This window comes from Sapajus apella, unplaced genomic scaffold (genome assembly GCF_009761245.1).
Source record: "Sapajus apella isolate SASKATOON/1434 unplaced genomic scaffold, GSC_monkey_1.0 scaffold96, whole genome shotgun sequence".
NCBI classification, from domain to species: Eukaryota; Metazoa; Chordata; class Mammalia; order Primates; family Cebidae; genus Sapajus; species Sapajus apella.
This window is the reverse complement of record NW_022437036.1, coordinates 1,847,383-1,866,027: the sequence shown is the minus strand read 5'-3', so window position 1 is coordinate 1,866,027 and position 18,645 is coordinate 1,847,383. Positions and strand designations below refer to the sequence as shown.

The 18,645-nt window shown below is 60.3% G+C and overlaps 1 protein-coding gene and 1 long non-coding RNA gene across 3 annotated transcripts in view; one reads left to right on the top strand and one right to left on the bottom strand.

The window, feature by feature from the left end:
• The window catches only part of LAMA5 (laminin subunit alpha 5), a 61,337-nt gene that overhangs the window by 35,405 nt on the left and 7,287 nt on the right, over positions 1 to 18,645 (bottom strand). For both annotated transcript variants that reach the window (XM_032257102.1, XM_032257103.1), the window contains exons 3-11: positions 11,776 to 11,893; positions 10,882 to 11,000; positions 10,544 to 10,714; positions 10,343 to 10,440; positions 5,922 to 6,037; positions 5,708 to 5,826; positions 5,533 to 5,623; positions 5,109 to 5,243; positions 4,848 to 4,907 (exon numbers count right to left, since the gene is read on the bottom strand). In XM_032257102.1, coding sequence (XP_032112993.1) covers positions 4,848 to 4,907; positions 5,109 to 5,243; positions 5,533 to 5,623; positions 5,708 to 5,826; positions 5,922 to 6,037; positions 10,343 to 10,440; positions 10,544 to 10,714; positions 10,882 to 11,000; positions 11,776 to 11,893 — 1,027 coding nt within the window. The remainder of the gene's footprint in view (positions 1 to 4,847; positions 4,908 to 5,108; positions 5,244 to 5,532; positions 5,624 to 5,707; positions 5,827 to 5,921; positions 6,038 to 10,342; positions 10,441 to 10,543; positions 10,715 to 10,881; positions 11,001 to 11,775; positions 11,894 to 18,645) is intronic.
• LOC116535756 lies at positions 11,885 to 14,741 on the top strand. Its single transcript, XR_004262344.1, has 2 exons — positions 11,885 to 11,967; positions 14,460 to 14,741. It is a non-coding gene; the product is annotated as an uncharacterized LOC116535756 (long non-coding RNA).

Sequence of the window (18,645 nt, the reverse complement as noted above, 5' to 3'; positions counted from 1 at the left end):
GACAGGCGGTTAATGGAGAGCTGTGTCAGACAGGCGGTTAATGGAGAACTGTGTGCAGGGAGCGGGGCGGACGCAGACACGGAGGTGAGCGAGGATGGAAGGCGCGGGAGCCGTGAGACGCAGGGAAGCCGGGGCACGCCTCCCAATGGGGCGGCAGAAACCAGCCTCTCCTGGGGTGAGTGAAGCTGAAACTATTAAAATGGCCAGGAGAATCTGGCAAAACCAGAGTCAGAGAGAGAGAAAAAGACTGGGTGGAGATACAGAGTTCAAACGTGGCAGCTCAGAGGGACAGAAATTCAGCAAAGGCACAGTGGGACTGAAGAGCACAATGAAAAACACTGCCTTTCTTGGTTTCTTTGTTTGGTTTTTTGACACAGAGTTTTGCTCTTGTTGCCCAGGCTGGAGTGAATGGTGCGATCTCGGCTCACGGCAACCTCCGCCCGCCCTGGTTCAAGCAATTCTCCTGCCTCCCGAGTAGCTGGATTATAGGCATGCGCCGCCACGCCCAGGCTAATTTTGTATTTTGAGTAGAGATGGGGTTTCTGCATGCTGGTCAGGCTGGTCTCCCAGCCTCAGGGGATCCACCCGCCTCAGCCTCCCAAAGTACTGGGATTACAGGCGTGAGCCACCGCACCTGCCCACAAGCCTGCTTTAACACTTGAAATCAGTACTCCGTAGAGAACACACATTCCTGTACAGTGTTCCTGGAACAATCTAAAAGCGGTCATGTTCTAGGTCAGAACAAAGAAAATCTCAAATTCCAAAGACAAAAGGCAGAAACAGCACTTTGGGAGACTGAGGTGGGTGGATCACCTGAGGGGTCAGGAGTTCGGGACCATCCTGGCCAACATGGTAAAACCCCCCCCTTACTAAAAATACAAAAATTAGCTAGGTGTGGTGGCATGTGCCTGTAATCCCAGATACTTGGGAGGCTGAGGCAGGAGAATCACTTGAACCTGGGGAGGCAGAGGTTGCAGTAAGCTGAGATCATGCCACTGATGCCAGCCTGGGCAACAGAGCAAGACTGTCAAAATAAATAAAATAAAATAAAAAAGTGGTCACATTCTAGATTAGAAACCAAGAGAATCTCAAATTCCTAAGACAAAAGGCAGAAACCGTCAGTGGGCCACTCTAACCGTGATGCAGCAAATCCAGAACTGAATGGCCACAGAAAGGACAGGAGGGAAACGTCAGCACCTCAAACAGTGACAGGCCATAGAAAACCCAAAATGATAGGCTATTTGAAAAAAAAAAAACAGCAATGAGAACACCCCACATCTCAAACTATGAGACACCTAGCCAAAGCTATACTCTGAGGAAAATTCACAGCTTTAAACTTGCGTTTCCCAGCCTTAGCACTACTGACATTCTGGGCTGGATAACACTTTGTTGTGTTTGCAGAAGCGGCCCTGTGTGGTAGGATGTTAGCATCCCTAGCCTCTACACACTGCATGAGTTACATCCATCCATCATCACAACCAAAAATATCTCCAGACATCACCAAATGCTTCCTGTGGATCAAAATCACCACTGGCTGAGAACCACTGCTTTAGGTCTTTTTGTTGAGAATGAGGACAGACTAAAAATAGTAACTCAAGAAGCTATAAAAAAAGTATTAAATCAAAGAAAGTGAATTAAATTAAATATTAGAAAGAAAAATCTCTCCCCCAACTAAAGAAAGAAAAACCTCAGCAGGCTTTATCAATAGAACATTATCTGTACTTTGAAAAGACCAATAAACTCAACGAACCTCTGTTTAGTCTGATCGACCAAAAAAAAAAGGAAAGAAAATTAAAAAATAGGCAAGAACAGAAACGAACAGAAATTTTAACTTTACAGCCGGCCACTATGCATAACTTTGTCAATACATTTAAAAATCCAAACAAAATACACAATTTGCTAATACAGATAATCAAACCTGACTTAAGATGAGATAGAAATCTGGCTGGGCGCAGTGGCTCACGCCTGTAATCCCAGCACTTTGGGAGGCTGAGGCAGGTGGATCACTTGTGGTTAGGAGTTCAAGACCAGCCTGGCTAACATGGTGAAACCCCGTCTCTACTGAAAATATAAAAAATTAGCCAAGCGTGGTGGCACGTGTCTGTAATTCCAGCTACTCGGGAGGCTGAGGCAGGAGAGTTGCTTGAACCCGGAAGGCGGAGGTTGCAGTGAGCTGAGATGCCAACACTGCACCCCAGCCTGGGTGACAGAGCGAGACTCCATCTCAAAAAAAAAAGATGAGGTAGAAAACGGAATACAATAGCCACAGAACAAATTAAAACCTTAATCTAAGATCTCTGTTTAAAAACAGGTATCAGGACCAGAGGGTTTCATAAGTTTGACCAGACTTTTAACACATGGATAATTTCTGTGATTTTTTTTTTTTTTTTTAATTTTTGAGATGGAGTCTTGCTCTTGTCACCCAGGCTGGAGTGCAGTGGCCAATCTTGGCCCACCGCAACCTCCACCTCCTGGGCTCAAGCTGTTCTCCTGCCTTAGCCTCCCGAGTAGCTGGGACTACAGGTGCCCACCACCACATCCGGCTAATTTTTTGTATTTTTAGTAGAGACAGGGTTTTACGACGTTAGCCAGGATGGTCTTGATCTCTTAACCTCATGATCCACCCACCTCGCCCTCCCAAAGTGCTGGGTTTATAGGCGTGAGCCACTGTGCCTGGCCCATTTCTGTGATTTTTAAACTGATTGGGAACATTTAAAAAGTATGCATCATTTCCCAGGTATTTTACAAAACCAAACCAATCTCACTTGTGAGTTCAGACAAAATAAAATATTTGTGTTCAACACTGTGTCTCCATTACGAACGACATTAATATAACTCGTAGTAATGAACACACTGAAAGTAAACAGCACAGCCATCGGCAGTTACTGAGTGCTTACCATGGGCCGGGAGAAATTGTCAATAGTTTACACCAGGGATTAGCAAACTATAGTCTATGGACTCCTCGCTTATTTTTATAAATAAAGTTTTATTGGAACACCGCCAACCCCACTCATGAACACATGTTCTGTGGCTGCTTGCAAGCTACAGCTGGCAATGGTACAGCTGAGGAGTTTCCCCGCAGGGACCACACAGCTGAGTCTACAACGCTGACCGTCTGGACCTTTTCAGACAGTTTGCTGACCCCTGGTTTACATTATTGATGAAAAACTAAACATTTCCACGTAAAAAAGAAACCACCACAGAACCAGCAGACAAGCAAATTCCTGGGTGAGGGAGCAGCATCTAAATCCAACCCAGGCAGAGCTTCAGCAGAACCACATGGGCAGATTCACTAAAAATTTAAAAACTGAGGACGCAGAAAAAAGCCCCTCTAAAAATAAGGGGCAAGTGAGCCATCAGGAGAAAAACACACAGCTTGTAAGAAATAAGTGACACAGGCTGGGTGCGACGGCTCACACCTAGAATCCCAGCACTTTGGGAGGCCAAGGTGGTCGGATCACTTGAGGTCAGGTGTTTGAGGCCAGTCTGACCAACACGGTGAAGCCCCATCTCCACTGAAAATAGAAAAATTGGTTGGGCGTGGTGGTGGGTGCCTGTAATCCCAGCTATTCAGGAGGCTGAGGCGGGAGAATCGCTGGAACCCGGCAGGCGGAGCTTGTAGTGAGCCAAGATAACGCCACTGCACTCCAGCCTGAGTGACAGAGCGAGACTCCATCCCCCCCACTCCCCAAAAAAAGAAAAGAAATCGGTGATACAGAACATACAGGAAGAACTCGTACCAATGAATAAGTAAAAAGCTGCACAGCAGCAGAAAAGCAAAGACCACACGTGGGCGACGCGTCTAAGGAAGCAATCCAAAGTCAAGATTCAAGCTTACGGGGCAGGGAAGGAAGTGCAGCTAAAAGACGCAACATCAACCTCAGAGCCCGCTCCCCGGGAAACACGCCATGCTTTCATGTCCTGTCACGAAAGGGAAAACCCCGCCAACTAGGCAGTGACATACCAGAAACCAACAGATGCGCGCCAATTCTAGAGACGCTCAAAAGCAAGGGGGCGTGGGTCTGGCTTGAGAATACTTTTTGCCAATCAAGCTGACAACACTAGACTGCTATGTGGTAAAGGCAGTGATCTGGGCAGCAGGTGCGTGCTGCACTGCGGTGGTGACTGACTCTGCGGCTAGAACATATATATGTATTTTTTTTTTTAATGAAATCTTGTACTGCTGCCTGGGCTGGAGTGCAGTGGCACAATCTCGGCTCATGGCAACCTCTGCCTCCCGGGTTTAAGTGACTCTCCTGCCTCAGCCTCCTGTGTAGCTGAGATTACAGGTGCCCACCACCACGCCCTGCTAATTTTTGTATTTTTAGTAGAGATGGGGCTTACGCCATGTGGGCCAGGCTGGTCTCAAACTCCTGACCTTGTGATCCACCCACCCTGGCCTCCCAAAGTGCTGGGATTACAGGCATGAGCCACTGTGCCCAACCAATTTTTTTTTTTTTGAGACGAGGCCTCACTCTTGCCCAGGCCGGAGTGCTATGGTGTGATCATGGCTCGCTGCAGCCTCAGCCTCCCAGGCTCCAGCAATTCTTCCACCTTAGCGTCCGGAGTAGCTTGAACTACAGGCGTGCACCACGTGCCTGGCTAATGTTTGTGTTTTCTGTAGAGATGGGGTTTCGCCATGCTGCCCAGACTCTCTTTTCTTTGGTTTTATGCCTGCCTGTATTTCTGAAGGCTGCCCAGTGTGAATATGCATAATTTGCATAAAAAGAAAGAAACCAAAAATGAAATGACCCAGATGAGAATCCTCCCTTTCTTCAGGAGCTTCTTGTGTAGCTGTCCCGCGGGCCCGGAGCAGGCCAGGGACCCGAGGCCTCAAGGACACTTACTCACAATCTGGCCGGCTGGCAGCACCTGCTCCCCGGTGTCATTGGAGGACGAGGGCACCGCTGAGGGGAAGGGACATGCATGTTGGCCAGCTCTGCTCAGAGCCCCAGCACCGCCGACCCTCCCACCCTGAGTCTCTCAGTGCAATCGGAGATGCAGCCAAGACAACAGGGTCCCCCCCAGGAACGCCCCCCCCACTCCCCAAGCGCTGCTGGAGGCCCGCAGGCAGCGATGTCTATTCGGATGCTCCTGCAGTTGCTCACGGTAGCAGCGCGGGAAGTTGGTAAAGCCCTCAGCACACGAGTCACACCGCTCCCCGGAGAAGCGGGGCTGGCAGTAGCAGCGGCCCGTCAGGTCCTCACAGGTGCCGTCCGTGAAGTCAGACTCACAGCTGCAGCCTGGGCGGGCGCAGGAGCCGGGTCAGCCTGCAGCTACCAGGTTCCAAGGGGTGGGCTCCAAGGTGGGGCAGACTCTGCCTTCCCAGCCAGGGCCATGAGGACGAGGGCTACAGCCAGGCCGCCTGGGGGACGTGAGGGCTGGGCACCCGCCCCGTGGCCTGGGGGGCTTCTTCCTGAGCTGGCCTGGAAGCTCAGGACATCCCCTCCAAAGCAGCCCCAAAGGCCCTGGGACACCTCTGTCTGGGCAGAACCTGAGACCCAGGACACCCGCCCAGCCGAGCCCACTCACGGCGGCAGACGTGGGGCGAGTGGAGAGGGTGGTCGGGGGAGCGGTAGAAGCCGGGCAGGCAGCGCTCACAGTTGATGCCAGTGGTGTGGTGCTGGGGGTGCAGGGCCTGTTGAGTCCAGGGAGGTCCCTTCCCCACCCAGGGCCAGCCCATCCCCAGCCCTGGAGCCCGGCCCACCTGGCAGTCGATACAGACGCCGCCACCCCGATAGGTGCCATCCACACTCTGGCTGGCATGGCGCCGGTCCACCTCGGGGTCATAGTAACAGTCGGTGGCGTGGCCATGGCAGTTACAGGCTGGAGAAGAGGGAACACAGCTGTCGGCATGCCCTCCATGGGCACTCCCGCGGGCCAGGGTGCGGGCAGCACAGTATGTGGGAGGAGGCACTCACACTGGCACTCGTTGGCACTGCTAGCAGTCGCAGGCTTCCACGGCTGCTGGTTGAAGCCAGGGCAGCAGCGGTCACATGTGCCCCCGCAGGTGTTGTGCTGGCAGGTGCACTGCAGCCTGTGGGGCAGACAGGAGGGGGCTCGGGTCCACCCGGGGGAAGGTGCCCAGTGCTCAGTCCCTTCCCCGAAGGGGCCTATGATCCCCTCGACGGCTTTGCCTGCCACGGCCCTGGCCCCGGCCCCACGCTGCTGTTACCCAGCTGTCGGGCAGCGAGCCCTCACCCAGACCCAGTGGCTCTGGCACAACGTCCCCAGCCTCAGGGAATGGACGCAGGGCAAGACAGGGTACAGGACGGGGTCTCCAGGTGGCAGGGGCTATGCAGGGCCTTTGTGGAAGCAGGACTGGGGAGCAGGTGTGTGTTGGCTGGGCAGGGCTCCTGAGGGGTCAGCAAAGTCCCCGTTGCCAGTAGGTCAGCCTGCAGCCCTGGGTTCTCCAGGATTGAGCCATGCCCTTCCCACTACAGCCAGGACCATGCACAAGCCCAGGACCTCCCTGAGCCAAAAGGGAAAGGGGTCCATTTGCATCCCCCAGGCTCAGATTTCGCTTAGCGGGCAGGATCCCTATGCATCCTGATCACCTCCCTAGGAGCAAGTGGCCAAGGACTGCTTCCTTCTTCCAGCTGGGGTGGCTACCAGGTCAGAGGGCTGGAATCTTGCCTGCCATCCCGTGGGCAGGGCAACAGCTGGTAGGAGACGAGGCCTGAGGTTGGAGGCACCTACTGCTCTTAGCCAGGACACTCAGGCCAAGCCCCTTCCTCTCTAGCACACGGCGCAGCCAGGCCGAGGCAGGAATCCTGGCCCCGGTCCAGGCTCTGCCTGAGGCTGCTGGGCCATGTGCTTCCCGAGTAGGACCCCAGGAGTCAGTCCATGAGGACTAGATCCAGAGCCTCAGCTGCCCAGCTCTGGGCCTGCCCTCCATGGGGCCCACAGGGCATCAGGAATCAACACTGCTTTCCCTCAGAATCCAGGAACATCCGGAAGGGCCACACCCTCCATGGGAGAGGAACTGGGAAATAAACTGCCCGTCAGCACAGGTAATCAACAAAGAAGCCGTTCCATCTTCACCCCAACTCCAAGCACCTATAAGCAAGGACCTGAAGCTGATGTTCCATTTTTCAAAAATCCACCTGGTCAAGAAGTTGGCAGGAAAAGTGGTGCCGGGCTGGTGATGCCCTGGAGTGTTTAGCAAAAGCTCTCCCAAAACCATCCCAATTCCAGGGTGCCCCAGAAGCACACAGACAAAACACTGCTAAAGACTTAGCAGAGAAAAAGGCAGCAGGTCAGCAGGTGCACCAGACGGCAGGAAGAGCCCCAAGACCCTGGCGTCACGGGGTAATCTGGTAGCAGCCGTGTAAGAATGTTAAAAATGATCCTAAATCTAAACCTAATAAAAAAACGTAACGCTACAGAAAACAGGCAGATGTGAAAAAGAACCAATCAGAACTTCTAGAAATGAAAAGTGAAACTATAAAATAAGACTCAACGGATAGGCTGAACAGCAGACCGGACGCAGCAGAAGAGAAATTTAGTGAAGTGGAAGAGGAGCTAAAGCAGCTCTGCAGAGGACAGCTCAGAATTCAGATGACGGGAAGGAAACCAGGTGTTCCTGTGTCTACCGGGGACTCAAGGGGAGAAGAGGCAGGAGAGGGGGCCACAGTCAGAGAGACTTGTGACAGTGGGGGTGACGACAGTGGGGGTGACGATGGTGACGGTGGGGGTGACGATGATGGTGGGGGTGACGGTGATGGTGGGGGTGATGATGGTTCATGGTGGGGTGACAGTGGGGGTGACGGTGGTGACAGTGGGGGTGACGGTGGTGATGGGGGTGACAGTGGTGATGGTGGGGGTGACGGTGGTGACAGTGGTGGTGACGGTGGTGATGGGGGTGACAGTGGTGATGGTGGGGGTGACGGTGGTGACAGTGGGGGTGACGGTGGTGACGGTGGGGGTGGTGGTGACGGTGGGGGTGACGGTGATGGTGGGGGTGATGATGGTTGATGGTGGGGGTGATGATGGTTGATGGTGGGGTGACAGTGGGGGTGATGGTGGTGACGGTGGGGGTGATGGTGGTGACGGTGGGGGTGATGGTGGTGACGAGGGTGACAGTGGAGGTGACAGTGGTGACGGTGGTGACAGTGGGGGTGACGGTGGTGACAGCGGGGGTGACGGTGGGGGTGATGGTGACGGCGGGGGTGACGGTGATGGTGGGGTGACAGTGGGGGTGACGGTGGTGACGGTGGGGGTGACGGTGGTGACAGGGGTGACAGTGGTGATGGTGGGGGTGATGGTGGGGGTGATGATGGTTGATGGTGGGGTGACAGTGGGGGTGACGGTGGTGACGGTGGGGGTGACGGTGGTGACGGTGGGGGTGACGGTGGTGACGGTGGGGGTGACGGTGGTGGTGATGGTGACGGTGGGGGTGACGGTGATGGTGGGGGTGATGATGGTTGATGGTGGGGTGACAGTGGGGGTGACGGTGGTGACAGTGGGGGTGATGACGGTAGCGATGGGCTGGTAGTGGGAGTGATAATGGCAGGGGCGTGAGTAGGGTGATGGTGGAGGTAACGAGACAGAGCAGAGCTGGCTAAAGACACAGAGCTCCCTTCCCTGGAGGAGAGGTGGGGTGGCGGGTAAAGGGTACCGGGAAAACACAGGCAGGCTCATGTTTTGGGACACTGGAGTGTGACCAGGTGCTGGTAACAGGGTCTGTGGTCCTGGGAAAGGTGCCCAGTCACCCCTGCGTACCTGCAGGCAGAGCCACGCTCAGTCCACACCCAGGTGCGGTGAGTCAGGGGACAGCAATGTCTTCGCCGCAGGCCAAGGCAAGCCCAGCTCCTGGCCCTTCCTCTCCCTGAGGCCCATTTGGCTGCCTGGCGGGTTCCACTCCCAGCTGTCATGAGCTGTGCCCCCACCTTGGCACTTAATTTCCCAGGACAATTTAGCTGTGCTGGAGCTCAGCAGCCTGAAACTGTGGGGGCAGCGCCTGGTGCCCAGGGTGGGTCCCCAGTGCTCACGGCTCCTGGCGAACGGCCCAAGTCCTCTGGATCAGGTGACTGTGTCACTCCCCCACTCAGACCCGTCAGCCACAACCGAAGGGGCTGGGAGTTCCCGCCTCCACTCAGCACGGGCCGTGAGAATGGGGGCGAGCCTCTGTCCTACGTGGGCTCCACCGCCTCCCCACCTCCCCTGTAAACCGAAGCATGGACAGAGCAGTAAGATCCCAGCAGAAGGCAGGGGCAGGTCCTAATCCAAGTGCATGCGGTTGGGCTACTGGCTTTTGGGCACTGGTGAGCCCTGGCGGCTCTCTACTGGGGGATCCAGGGGCCTCGTCACTCACTCACTCGCTCTGGATGAGCCCTGGTGGCTCTCTACTGGGGGATCCAGGGGCCTCGTCACTTGCTTGGCCTCGGCTGCGCCACTCTGGGCAGCTTCAGTCCAGCCCTGGCCGGCCCAGTCACCCTCAGGTGTTACCCTCTGGCCACCACCACGCTGGGTACTGGTTCACACGTTTCCCAGCTGCCTCCCTCAGAACAGGTGCTCCTGAGGCTGGCTGGGGTCCCAGCCTGTGTTTCCAGTCCCAGGAAAAGGGCCCGGTGTGTGCTGGGCGCTCAACACACAGCTGCTGGCTGAAGGAACAAACAGAGGGAGGGAGGGAAGGACGGACGTGCCCCGGGGCTGCTGCCCGGCCCTGCCTCCCTGACTGAGGAATGTACAGGTGCCAGCACCAGGGCTGCTGCCTTCTCCGTGAGGGGCTCCTGGGAGGGGGAAGCTGTGCAGTGCCCTCGGCCGCCCCCAAAGGCAGCGCACTGGGCACGGCAGATGGGGGGTGTTGGCCGCCCTAACCCTGCTGTCCCTGTCCTGGGCCATGGCCCCTGCTCGGTTGAAGGGAAGGTCAGGGCTGGGGGCAGCAAAGAAGTTGTCTGTTGTGTCCTGAAGGGTCAGGAGAGCTGGGGGGAACCCCCAACATGAATGAAGGCTGCCTCAGCAGGTAGTGGGCACCTGCCCATTCTGGGGGACCAGCCCCGCCACTGACCCCCCCCCAGGGCCCCAGGGGTCTGCTATGGTGGAAAGGCAGCTGGCCTGGGGATATGGAGAGCCTCAGCTCTGCTGGCAGCAGGGTAAGGCCCCCCCAAACCAAGACGGGGCACCCTGGGGAGGCTGCCCATGGCCCTGGCCTCCACATCACTGCACAGACAAGAAAACCGAGGCCCACGGGGCGGCAGTTGGTTCAGGTCACACACAGAGCAGGGTCGTCGTGGGCCATGGAACCAGGTCACCCACTCTCAGGTTAGTAGGGGTGACAAGGGCAGGCAAGGAGCTGAGGACCACAGCTGAACGGGGCCACACCAGCACGGGGCCTCACCTGAACGGGTCCGTGGGGTCTTTGGCGTCGCAGACATCCGCGTGGCCATGGCAGACACAGCGGCCCCCGATGCTGATGTCCTTGATGCTGTAGTAATACTGTACGCAGGCCCTGTGAGCGCCTGGTGGCCGGGCCTCACCCACCCCAAGTCCCGGGTCCCCCAGCAGCACCCCCGCCCCGCCTGGGCCATGGGTGGCTCACCCGGCGGGTGACCGTGGGGTCCCGCAGCGCCTTGCCCATGAGGTGGCCCAGCAGCGTGTTGGTGCGCAGGAAGCGCAGGCGGATGTTGGTGGCCTTGGTGAAGTCACGCAGCAGTGGCGAGTAGGAGAAGTTCATGGCGCCAGGGCGCCCGTTCACCAGGGACACCACGATCTGCGGGCAGCACATGGTGAGGCTGTGCGTCCAGCCCCTGAGCCCCCAGGCCCCTCGCCGCTCTGCCCCTGCCGGGCCCATCTCCCCGTTCTCCAGCCCCGTTTGGTGCTGCCCCACCCCGGCCCACCTCTCTGCCCTCCAGCCCCGCACTGCCCTGCCCTGCCCACCTCTCCGTTCTCCAGGGGCACGATTCTCGAGTACTCGGTGGTGCAAATGGCCGCATCGTCCCGCGTGATGCGCTCCAGCGTCTGCGGCCCAAACCGCTCCAGGCAGTCCCTCTTGGAGGCTTCAGGGAACGGCGGGAGTGGAGAGTGCTGGGTCCCAGGAAAGCCTGGGCCCCCACAGTGCCCCAAGCCCCTTGACATCTCTAGGCCTCGCCCCTGAGCCTCCCACGAACCAAGAGACAGTGTGGCAGAGACCACAGCTCGCTGGCTGGGGAGGGCCTGGCCCGTCGGACTGCTCTACCCCCACCACTCTCCCCAGAACGCTTTGAGAACGAGTGACCCACCTCATGACCATCCTCACCTCCTTCCTTGGGGACAGACCCCTGCTGCTCATTACTGACCTGCCCTTCCCCATTCTCAGGCCAGGGAATTTTGGGGGACATGTGACCAGGCCTGGCCTATGGGGGAGGAGCACCCACTCCCGCTAGCGTGACTGGTCAGGGTGGCACAGGGCCAAGGATGGCCAGCGTGCAGGTGCTAGGACTCCAGCGCTCCTGACATGGGCTAAGCTGGCAGCAGGCGAGCAAGGCAGGAGCCACCAGGGCCCTTTTGTCACCATGGGGAGCTGCAGCCCGTGAAGCCATCCAGAGGCAGCTGAGAGATAGCACCAGAGATTCCTGGCGCCACAGCCCCTGGACCTGGCTGTGCCCGATATCAGAGACGGGAGCCAATAAATTCCCCTGAGCCTTCGGGTCCTCGGCTGACGGTCCTGATCGAAGCAGCCGGGAGCCAGGGCAGGGCTGGGCGTTCGGAGACCTTGAGAAGCCTGGCCATGGAGGCCCGTCCAGGGACCCCCAGCACACCTCACCCCAGACCCCCTTGGCAGCTGAGACTCACAGGCGAAGAACTGCCAGGCCTGGTAGGTGCGGCCGAAGTCCATGGACCGCTCCAGCACCCAGAGGTCCGGCCGGGGCGAGTTGGCGAACTTGATGAGGACGTAGGCCACGTGGAAGACCTGCAGGGCCGAGGGCGTCAGGGCACCTGCCACCCCCACGCTCCCAGGGGCCCGGCTCGTTTTCTACCCCTCAGGTGAGGCCACAGCAAGGGATGTGGCATCCTCGCCACACAGGGCAGATGCACGAGGGGAGAGGGCGCCGCAGGTTGGAAGTGAGCCTCCGGGAACCAGCCCTCATGGAAGGGCTCCCCGCCTCCTCCCCTCCCTGCCCAGGAGCTCAGGGTCCCTCTGGTCCTTTAAGCTCTGTGGTTCCACAGGCAGGGGGACTGGTCAGGGTGGGGACAGGAACACAACCCAGTGTCCCCACAGCCCTCATGCCCAGGCAGGCCCAGAACTAGACAGTGGTCCCCACCACCAAGCAAGTCCAACCCCTAGTGCCTCTGACAGGTCAGCTGCTCCTGGGATGGGGCCTCTGCCACCACCTCACGCAGGGCACCCCTGCCCACGGCAGAGGGAAGCTGCTCCTCCCAGTCCCCCAAAACGCCAAGCCCCAGCCCCAGCCCGGCCCTGGCTCTGCCCACTGTCTCCCCTGCATCAGCCCGACTTCCACCCAGGGATGGCCCAGGTGTCTGTGCCCTGGGGTTGAGGGGAAGCCTGGCTCAGCCTTCACAGGGTGCTTTGTACACCTCCTCAGAGAAGCCTTCCCTGACCCCAGTCCCTCCCCACAACCCTCAGCAGGGACATGTCCCCAGGCCTGCTGGCTTCCCTCAGGCCTTTGCTCAGGTGGGGTTTCCCTCCCTCCCCAGCCCAGCCCCACAACCCCCACCCCTGCCCTGCCCTTAGGACCCCAGGCCGGAGGCCCCCTGCCCCCAGCAGTCAGTGCTACTCTGCGCCCACCCAGCATGACCATGGCCCTCCCTCCATGCCTGCATCTGAGGTGTACACACGCCCACCAGCCCAAGGGTGAGACACCGTGGGGTGGCTCCTCCATGAGCACAGGCCACAGGCCCCCTCTGTAAAGGTCTCTGGTCCTTAAAAACAGCCCATGACCTCAATGGCAAGAGGATGCACCCCAGAGCAGAGGGGTCCGGACGTGCACAGGCGGGGCGGTGCCAGGCAGGACCCCACCTTCAGGCCCCTGCAAGCCAGGGCTTAGGGCTCAGGGCTCAGGGCTCAGCCTGCCGCACCAAGTACCCCCACCTCCACATCCTCTCTGGGGCCCTAGGCTCCCCTACAAAGGGGCGAGGGAGGGAAGCTGTGTCTAGGACGTCACAAGCCTGGAGGCTCCAAGGCAGAGTGAGCCTCTCCCTGGCCCCTGTCTCCACCAGCCCCCCACACACCAAGGGGAAATGGCTTTTTTCAGGCAGAGGCTCCACAGGGGCCAGCAGGGAGGTGGGGAGAACACGAACGTCCACCGCCCATCTGCACAGGGAGCCTGGATGCTGGGGAGAGAGGCCACTCATGGACCCACAGCACGGGGTGGCCTGCCTGCCCCACCTGGCGCCTGGGACTCGGGGGCCCTGGCCCACACTCCCCCTACAGGCCTGCAGGGTCCGAGATGGAGCCCTGGGGACCTCAGTACTCAGCCCAGCTCCTCTCGGGCAGCAGTGGGGACCAGCCCCTCCTCTGCTCACAGGCAGGCCCCCAGGTGGACCCTGAAAAGGCCAACAGGCCTCTGAGCCTCACGCCACATGCCAGGGTCACCCACTGAACCTCCTCAGGGCTTGACCCGCCGGTGCCAGCTCTTCCAGAGGGCTTCTGGGTGCAGTCAGCCGCCAGGTCTGGGAGCCTAGGGTCCCATGGGGGAGAGAGGGGTCCCCCAGAGCTGCACGAGACTTACAGTCACCCCACGGGACTGAGCTGGACTGAGACTGCTGTGTGCTGTGGGGTCCCCCATTGAAAGACCACAGACCCTCAGCTTCAGCCTCGGGGCAGCACCAGCTGCCGAGACTCCAGCAGGGGGGCAGGGTCCCAGGACTCCAGACACGCTGGGTCTGAGTCCCGCCTTCTTGGAGGGCTTGGCGTTGTAGGGCCTGTGGGGGCCAAGCGCAGCCGTCCCGGATGGGGGCAGGTCCCGGGCCTATTCACCAGCTGCCAGGCTGTGAGGTCATCATCCATTTCCCTGTCACGGTGGGGAGCATGGAGACGTGCCCCGTCCAGTGCAGACCCTAACCCAGCCCCACACCTGGGCCTCACAGCCCCCCATGGGCCTGACCACAAGCGTCTCAGAGAGCCCTGGGGGCGGGGCAGTGCCCCGGTGCCCGGACAGGGAAGGGTCTGCTCAAGGTGGACAAGGGCACAGACACAGGCTGCTCTCGGGGAGCTGGGAGCACAGACCCTCCCATCAAAGACTCCTGAGACTAAAAGTCCTAACTGAGCCCCGGGGAGCCGCCCCCGCGGTTCCCTCAGCGCCCGGAGGCTGCGCCCTCCTTGCCCGGACCCGCCCTCCCCTCCCTTCAGCAGCCCGGTCACATTTTTCCCAGCTGAGAGCACTTGCACAAATATTGACTCGAAAACACTGATCGGCAGGACGAGGGGGACACAAGCTCCGCCCCTCCCCACCCTGGGGCTCACGGGAAGACCCTGGCCTCCTGTCTGTCCCCTGACCCAATCATCTGTCTGTCAGGGGCCCTGGACAGCTGTCCTTGAGGGCCTGGTGGCTGCACAGATGCTTAGGAAGGGAAGCCGGCGCTCAAGGGCTCCCATCTGTCTCCACCCTGGCTGTGGCTCCCGGGGCCACACCAGCCACCCTCGGCATGACCCGGAGCGGGCGCAGACCCCGGCCTGTGGGACCGACCCTTCCCCCTCCACGCCCCACTCAGCTCGGCGGCCAGCGCTGACCTTTCCGCTGCTGCATAGTTCTATGCAGAAGGAAAAAAAAATTCTTTTAAAGCAAAAGCCAAACAAAGCTGCCTGAGTTATTTTTAAAGATCTGGCTATTTTGGGGCAGGCACGTCTCCAGGACGGCAGCCGGACCCGCCTCTCAGCCAGGCACCCCCCGGTCCCCCCGTACCCAGCCTGACCTGGGAGGGCCACGGCACCCAGAGGAGGCCTCTGCCCGGTGACCACGGCCTCACAGGGGGTCGGTGCGAGCCCCAGGAGCACAGGGCCTGGGCAGTGGGGCCCGGGTGGGCTCCAGGCTTCAGGGGCTGTGTGGCCCTGGGGCGAACACTTCCCCTCGCTGGGCACAGGGCAGAGGGAAGAGGTGCGGAGGGGGCACCGGGATCAAATGCCTTTCGTGAGGGCATGAAGGTTCCAGAGCCCCGGAAGGGAGGACGCCAGCTTCTCCTAGAGGGCAGGCAGCTGCCAACCAGCAGAGACACCCCGAAGGCAAAGCTGGGGACGGAACTGAGTAGGGGCTGGGGTCTGGGCAGCATGGTGAGGACTGGCGGAGCCTCGGGGGCCCTGGTGTGGCCTGCTGGGGTGGCGTGGGGCTGTTGGCCAGCAGCCTCCTGGACTGAGGCACCCACCTCACCATGGGGTGGGCTGTGGCTGGTGGGCTCTGCCCTGGTCCATCTTGTGCTGGGGAGACCAGGGCCAGGCCCAGGTGCCTGCTGTGAGGCCACTGCTGGGGGGTGAGGGCCAGTCCAGCCTTCCCCAGCGGCCTGGATCATAGTGGTCTGTGACTCAGGCCTAGCCCTGCAGGAAGAAGGGACCTGTGCCAATTCCTGGGGCAGGAAGCTCCTCCTAGCCCCAGGCGTCCAGACCAGCACCATGACCTCGCTGCTCAGATAGGGCACTGGGGTACCCAGCCCCCTCTATCGACGCCCGGAGTCCTGACCAGCCCAGCCCTTGCCCGCTCCCACCACCTGTCTCCCTCGCAGAGACCCCATCTGGAAATGAAGATAAGCCCCACAGCAGGGGCAGGGCTGGCGGCAGCGGATAAGCACAGCATCCACACAATCTATCTGGCAGGTCACACGCCCTGAGGACACCGCTCCCAGAGGGATGCAGACTGGAAAAGCCGGGGCTTCCCACAGCAAGCCCAGCAAGCCCCCCACTGGGGAAGTAAAATAAAGACAGCAGAGCTCCAAGGCCAGAACCCCGACTGGGGCTGGACGCCGCCACGCCCAACTATGGGCGACTTGAGCAGCACAGGGCAACTGCAGGGGTGGGCAGGGGACAGGAGCCTCCGGCTGGAGGGGGGACTGGAGGTGGGGGTGGGCGGGGGATAGGAGCCCCCGGCTGGAGGGGGGACTGGAGGTGGCGGTGGGCGGGGGACAGGAGCCCCCGGCTGGAGCGGGGGACTGGAGGTGGGGGTGGGCAGGGGACAGGAGCCCCCGGCTGGAGCAAGTCCCTGGAGTCCCAGCCAGGGGGCTGCCCCGCACCTCAACAAAGCTAGGCCTGGGTGGATTCAGTGACCCCAACTACTGCAGCCCGAGCTCGGGGCTCCCCACTGCAGCCTGACCCAGGTCAGGCCTGATGGTCAGCTGCGGACAGGAAGCGGCAATGATCCCAAGGGGACCCCTCGGCCTGAAACCCAAACAGTTTAGTCTCCGCTGAGCTGTATTGTCAGAGGCCGATGTGGTGGGTCTTGTTTACAAACAGATAGAAAACAGGAAGCCTTTCGGGGCTGCCAGGGCCGGGGGGTCCAGATGGTGCTGGGGCATCTCTGTGCCCAAGTGCCAGGTCTGGCAGTGCAGCCACCAAGGGCCAGCATAGCAACAGGGGTGTGGGGAGAGGAGCAGCTCCAGCCCCACCTGGCCCGGCAGCCCCTCGGACCACGTCCTCCTTCCAGGAGGGGTAGAAGGAGGGTCTCGCATCTATCCTGTGCCAGGGGAGGGGAGTGGTGCCTCCTGGGACCCCCCACTGTCCTCCCGGGAGTCCTGCTCCAGCAGCTGTCTGGCCCAGCCCGTGCACCTGTCCTGGATGCCACACCCTGTAACCAGAGCCTGGCCGAGGCTGCACTTCCTGTCCTTCCCTGGACAACTCGCTGACCGTCCTGGGGCACTGACCACATGGCTGAGTGCCCAGCCAGGCCCCGGGAGCCAGGCCAGTGGCACCCTGGACCAGGAGGCCTGCCCAGGGCCCAAGCCGGCCAGCCAGAGGGCAGGCAGGCCTGAAGGGCAAGGCGGCCAGGGCATGCTGGGCCTCCAGCAGGTGTGCTCCGCCATTGACAGAGGAGGAACCAGCCTGGGAACCAGACTCCAGACAGCACGGCCGACCCCGAGTCCTCCAGACCCCAGCACCGGGACCTTGGGCCCACCACACTGTCCCTGACCCTCTCGAAACTCACAGTCCAGTAGCCATAACTTCAGCAGAGCTCTGCCTCCCCGTTCCCCCACCCGGAGGGTGCAGCTGACTGCCTCCCCTCCCCATCCCTGCCCCGTCCACTCTGGCCTCACACAGCTCCCCAGCATTCCCCAGGGCACAGGCCCTCACCTGGCATCCTCACCCCCCACCAATACTTCCGGCCTCATGCCCGACGACCCCCCTACATTCTGCTGGCCCCAGTTCCCCACACCTTGACCCCGACCTAGGCCCCCCCATTTGCCCCGAAGCTCTGGGCCTGGGGTTGGGACAAAGCCTTGCCCCAGCTGTGGCAGCTGCACTCCGGCCTACTGCAGCAGAGAACAAAGCGGGGCCTCCCTGGAGGAAGGGGCGGAAAGGGGCCAGAGCACCCTCACTCCTCAGCTAAGGGAGATGGGAGGCATGCCATCCTCTGCCGGGGAGAGCCCTGCCCCCACACTCAGGCCACCCAGGAGCCTTCTGGAGGGTGGGGGGCACAGGCCAGAGCCAGCCCCACTCACTCCTGCCCAGCTCCTTACACCCTGGGCCCCATGGCTAGCGTGCTGGTGTGGCTGATGTAGCAGGCAAGAGGCTGGACCCTACGGCAGAGCCAGGGAGTGGGGGCATCCAAGCCGGGACCCACTGGCCATGTGCCTGGGCCTGGGAGATCACAAACGTGCTCACCCTTCCCTGGGCCTGGGGCCTGGGTGTGGTTCTGGGAACAGGGAGCCTGAGGCCAGTGACGTCACCACTCAGCTCCAGAAGCTTCCGGAGGACACAAGGAGATACGCAAGAACCCCGCCAGAAGTACCCCCCGGGCAGGTCAACTCGGAAACTGCCCCCTGAGTCACCAGTGACCAGTGCTGGAGCCTCTTCCTGAGGCCCCACCCTTGGAGAGAAAACCCTCCACGGCTGGGTGCAGCTGGACTCAGGCCAGGAGCCCAGCTGGCACTCCCAGGGGCGCAGGCTCAGCCGTCCCTGGTGGACAGCACAGGAACAGCCTCCCCCTCCCACTCTGCTGCGCCAGCCCCTGCCCCGCCACACACCAGGGGCGTGAGACCCGAACCAGGATGCAGCCCACCCCACCCTCAGCCTTCCAGGAGCAGGAAGGCTTCCCGATGCCCAGGGTCAGCCACCCCCACCCCCTCCCGGGGCATCCGCTCCAGATCCCATAACAAAGGCTGCTGGCAGCCCACTGCAGGGGGAGTGCCCGGACCCAGCCGCCGGTCAGCCTGGCTTCCTAATGGAAGCCCCAGCTCTGCCCCAGGGTCAGTCCCGAAGCCCAGGAAGCACATTTCACCACCAACCAGGGACCAGGGACGTCTCCCCACCCAATTCCAGGACTCCTGGCCCCCACCCCAACCAAGGCTGGCAGCCCCTTGGCCCAGGCCGAGACAGGGGCCCTGGTGGATACATCCACAGAGTCAGGAAAGCAGCTGAGAGGAAGGAAGGAAGATGGTACAGGTGTGGAGGGAGGAATGAGACAGTCGGACAGATGGAAGCAAGGAAGAAAAGTGGGGGGCTGGGTAGGTAGGTGGGGGTGGGTGGAAGGATAGGTGGGGGGGTGGGTGGAAGGATAGGTG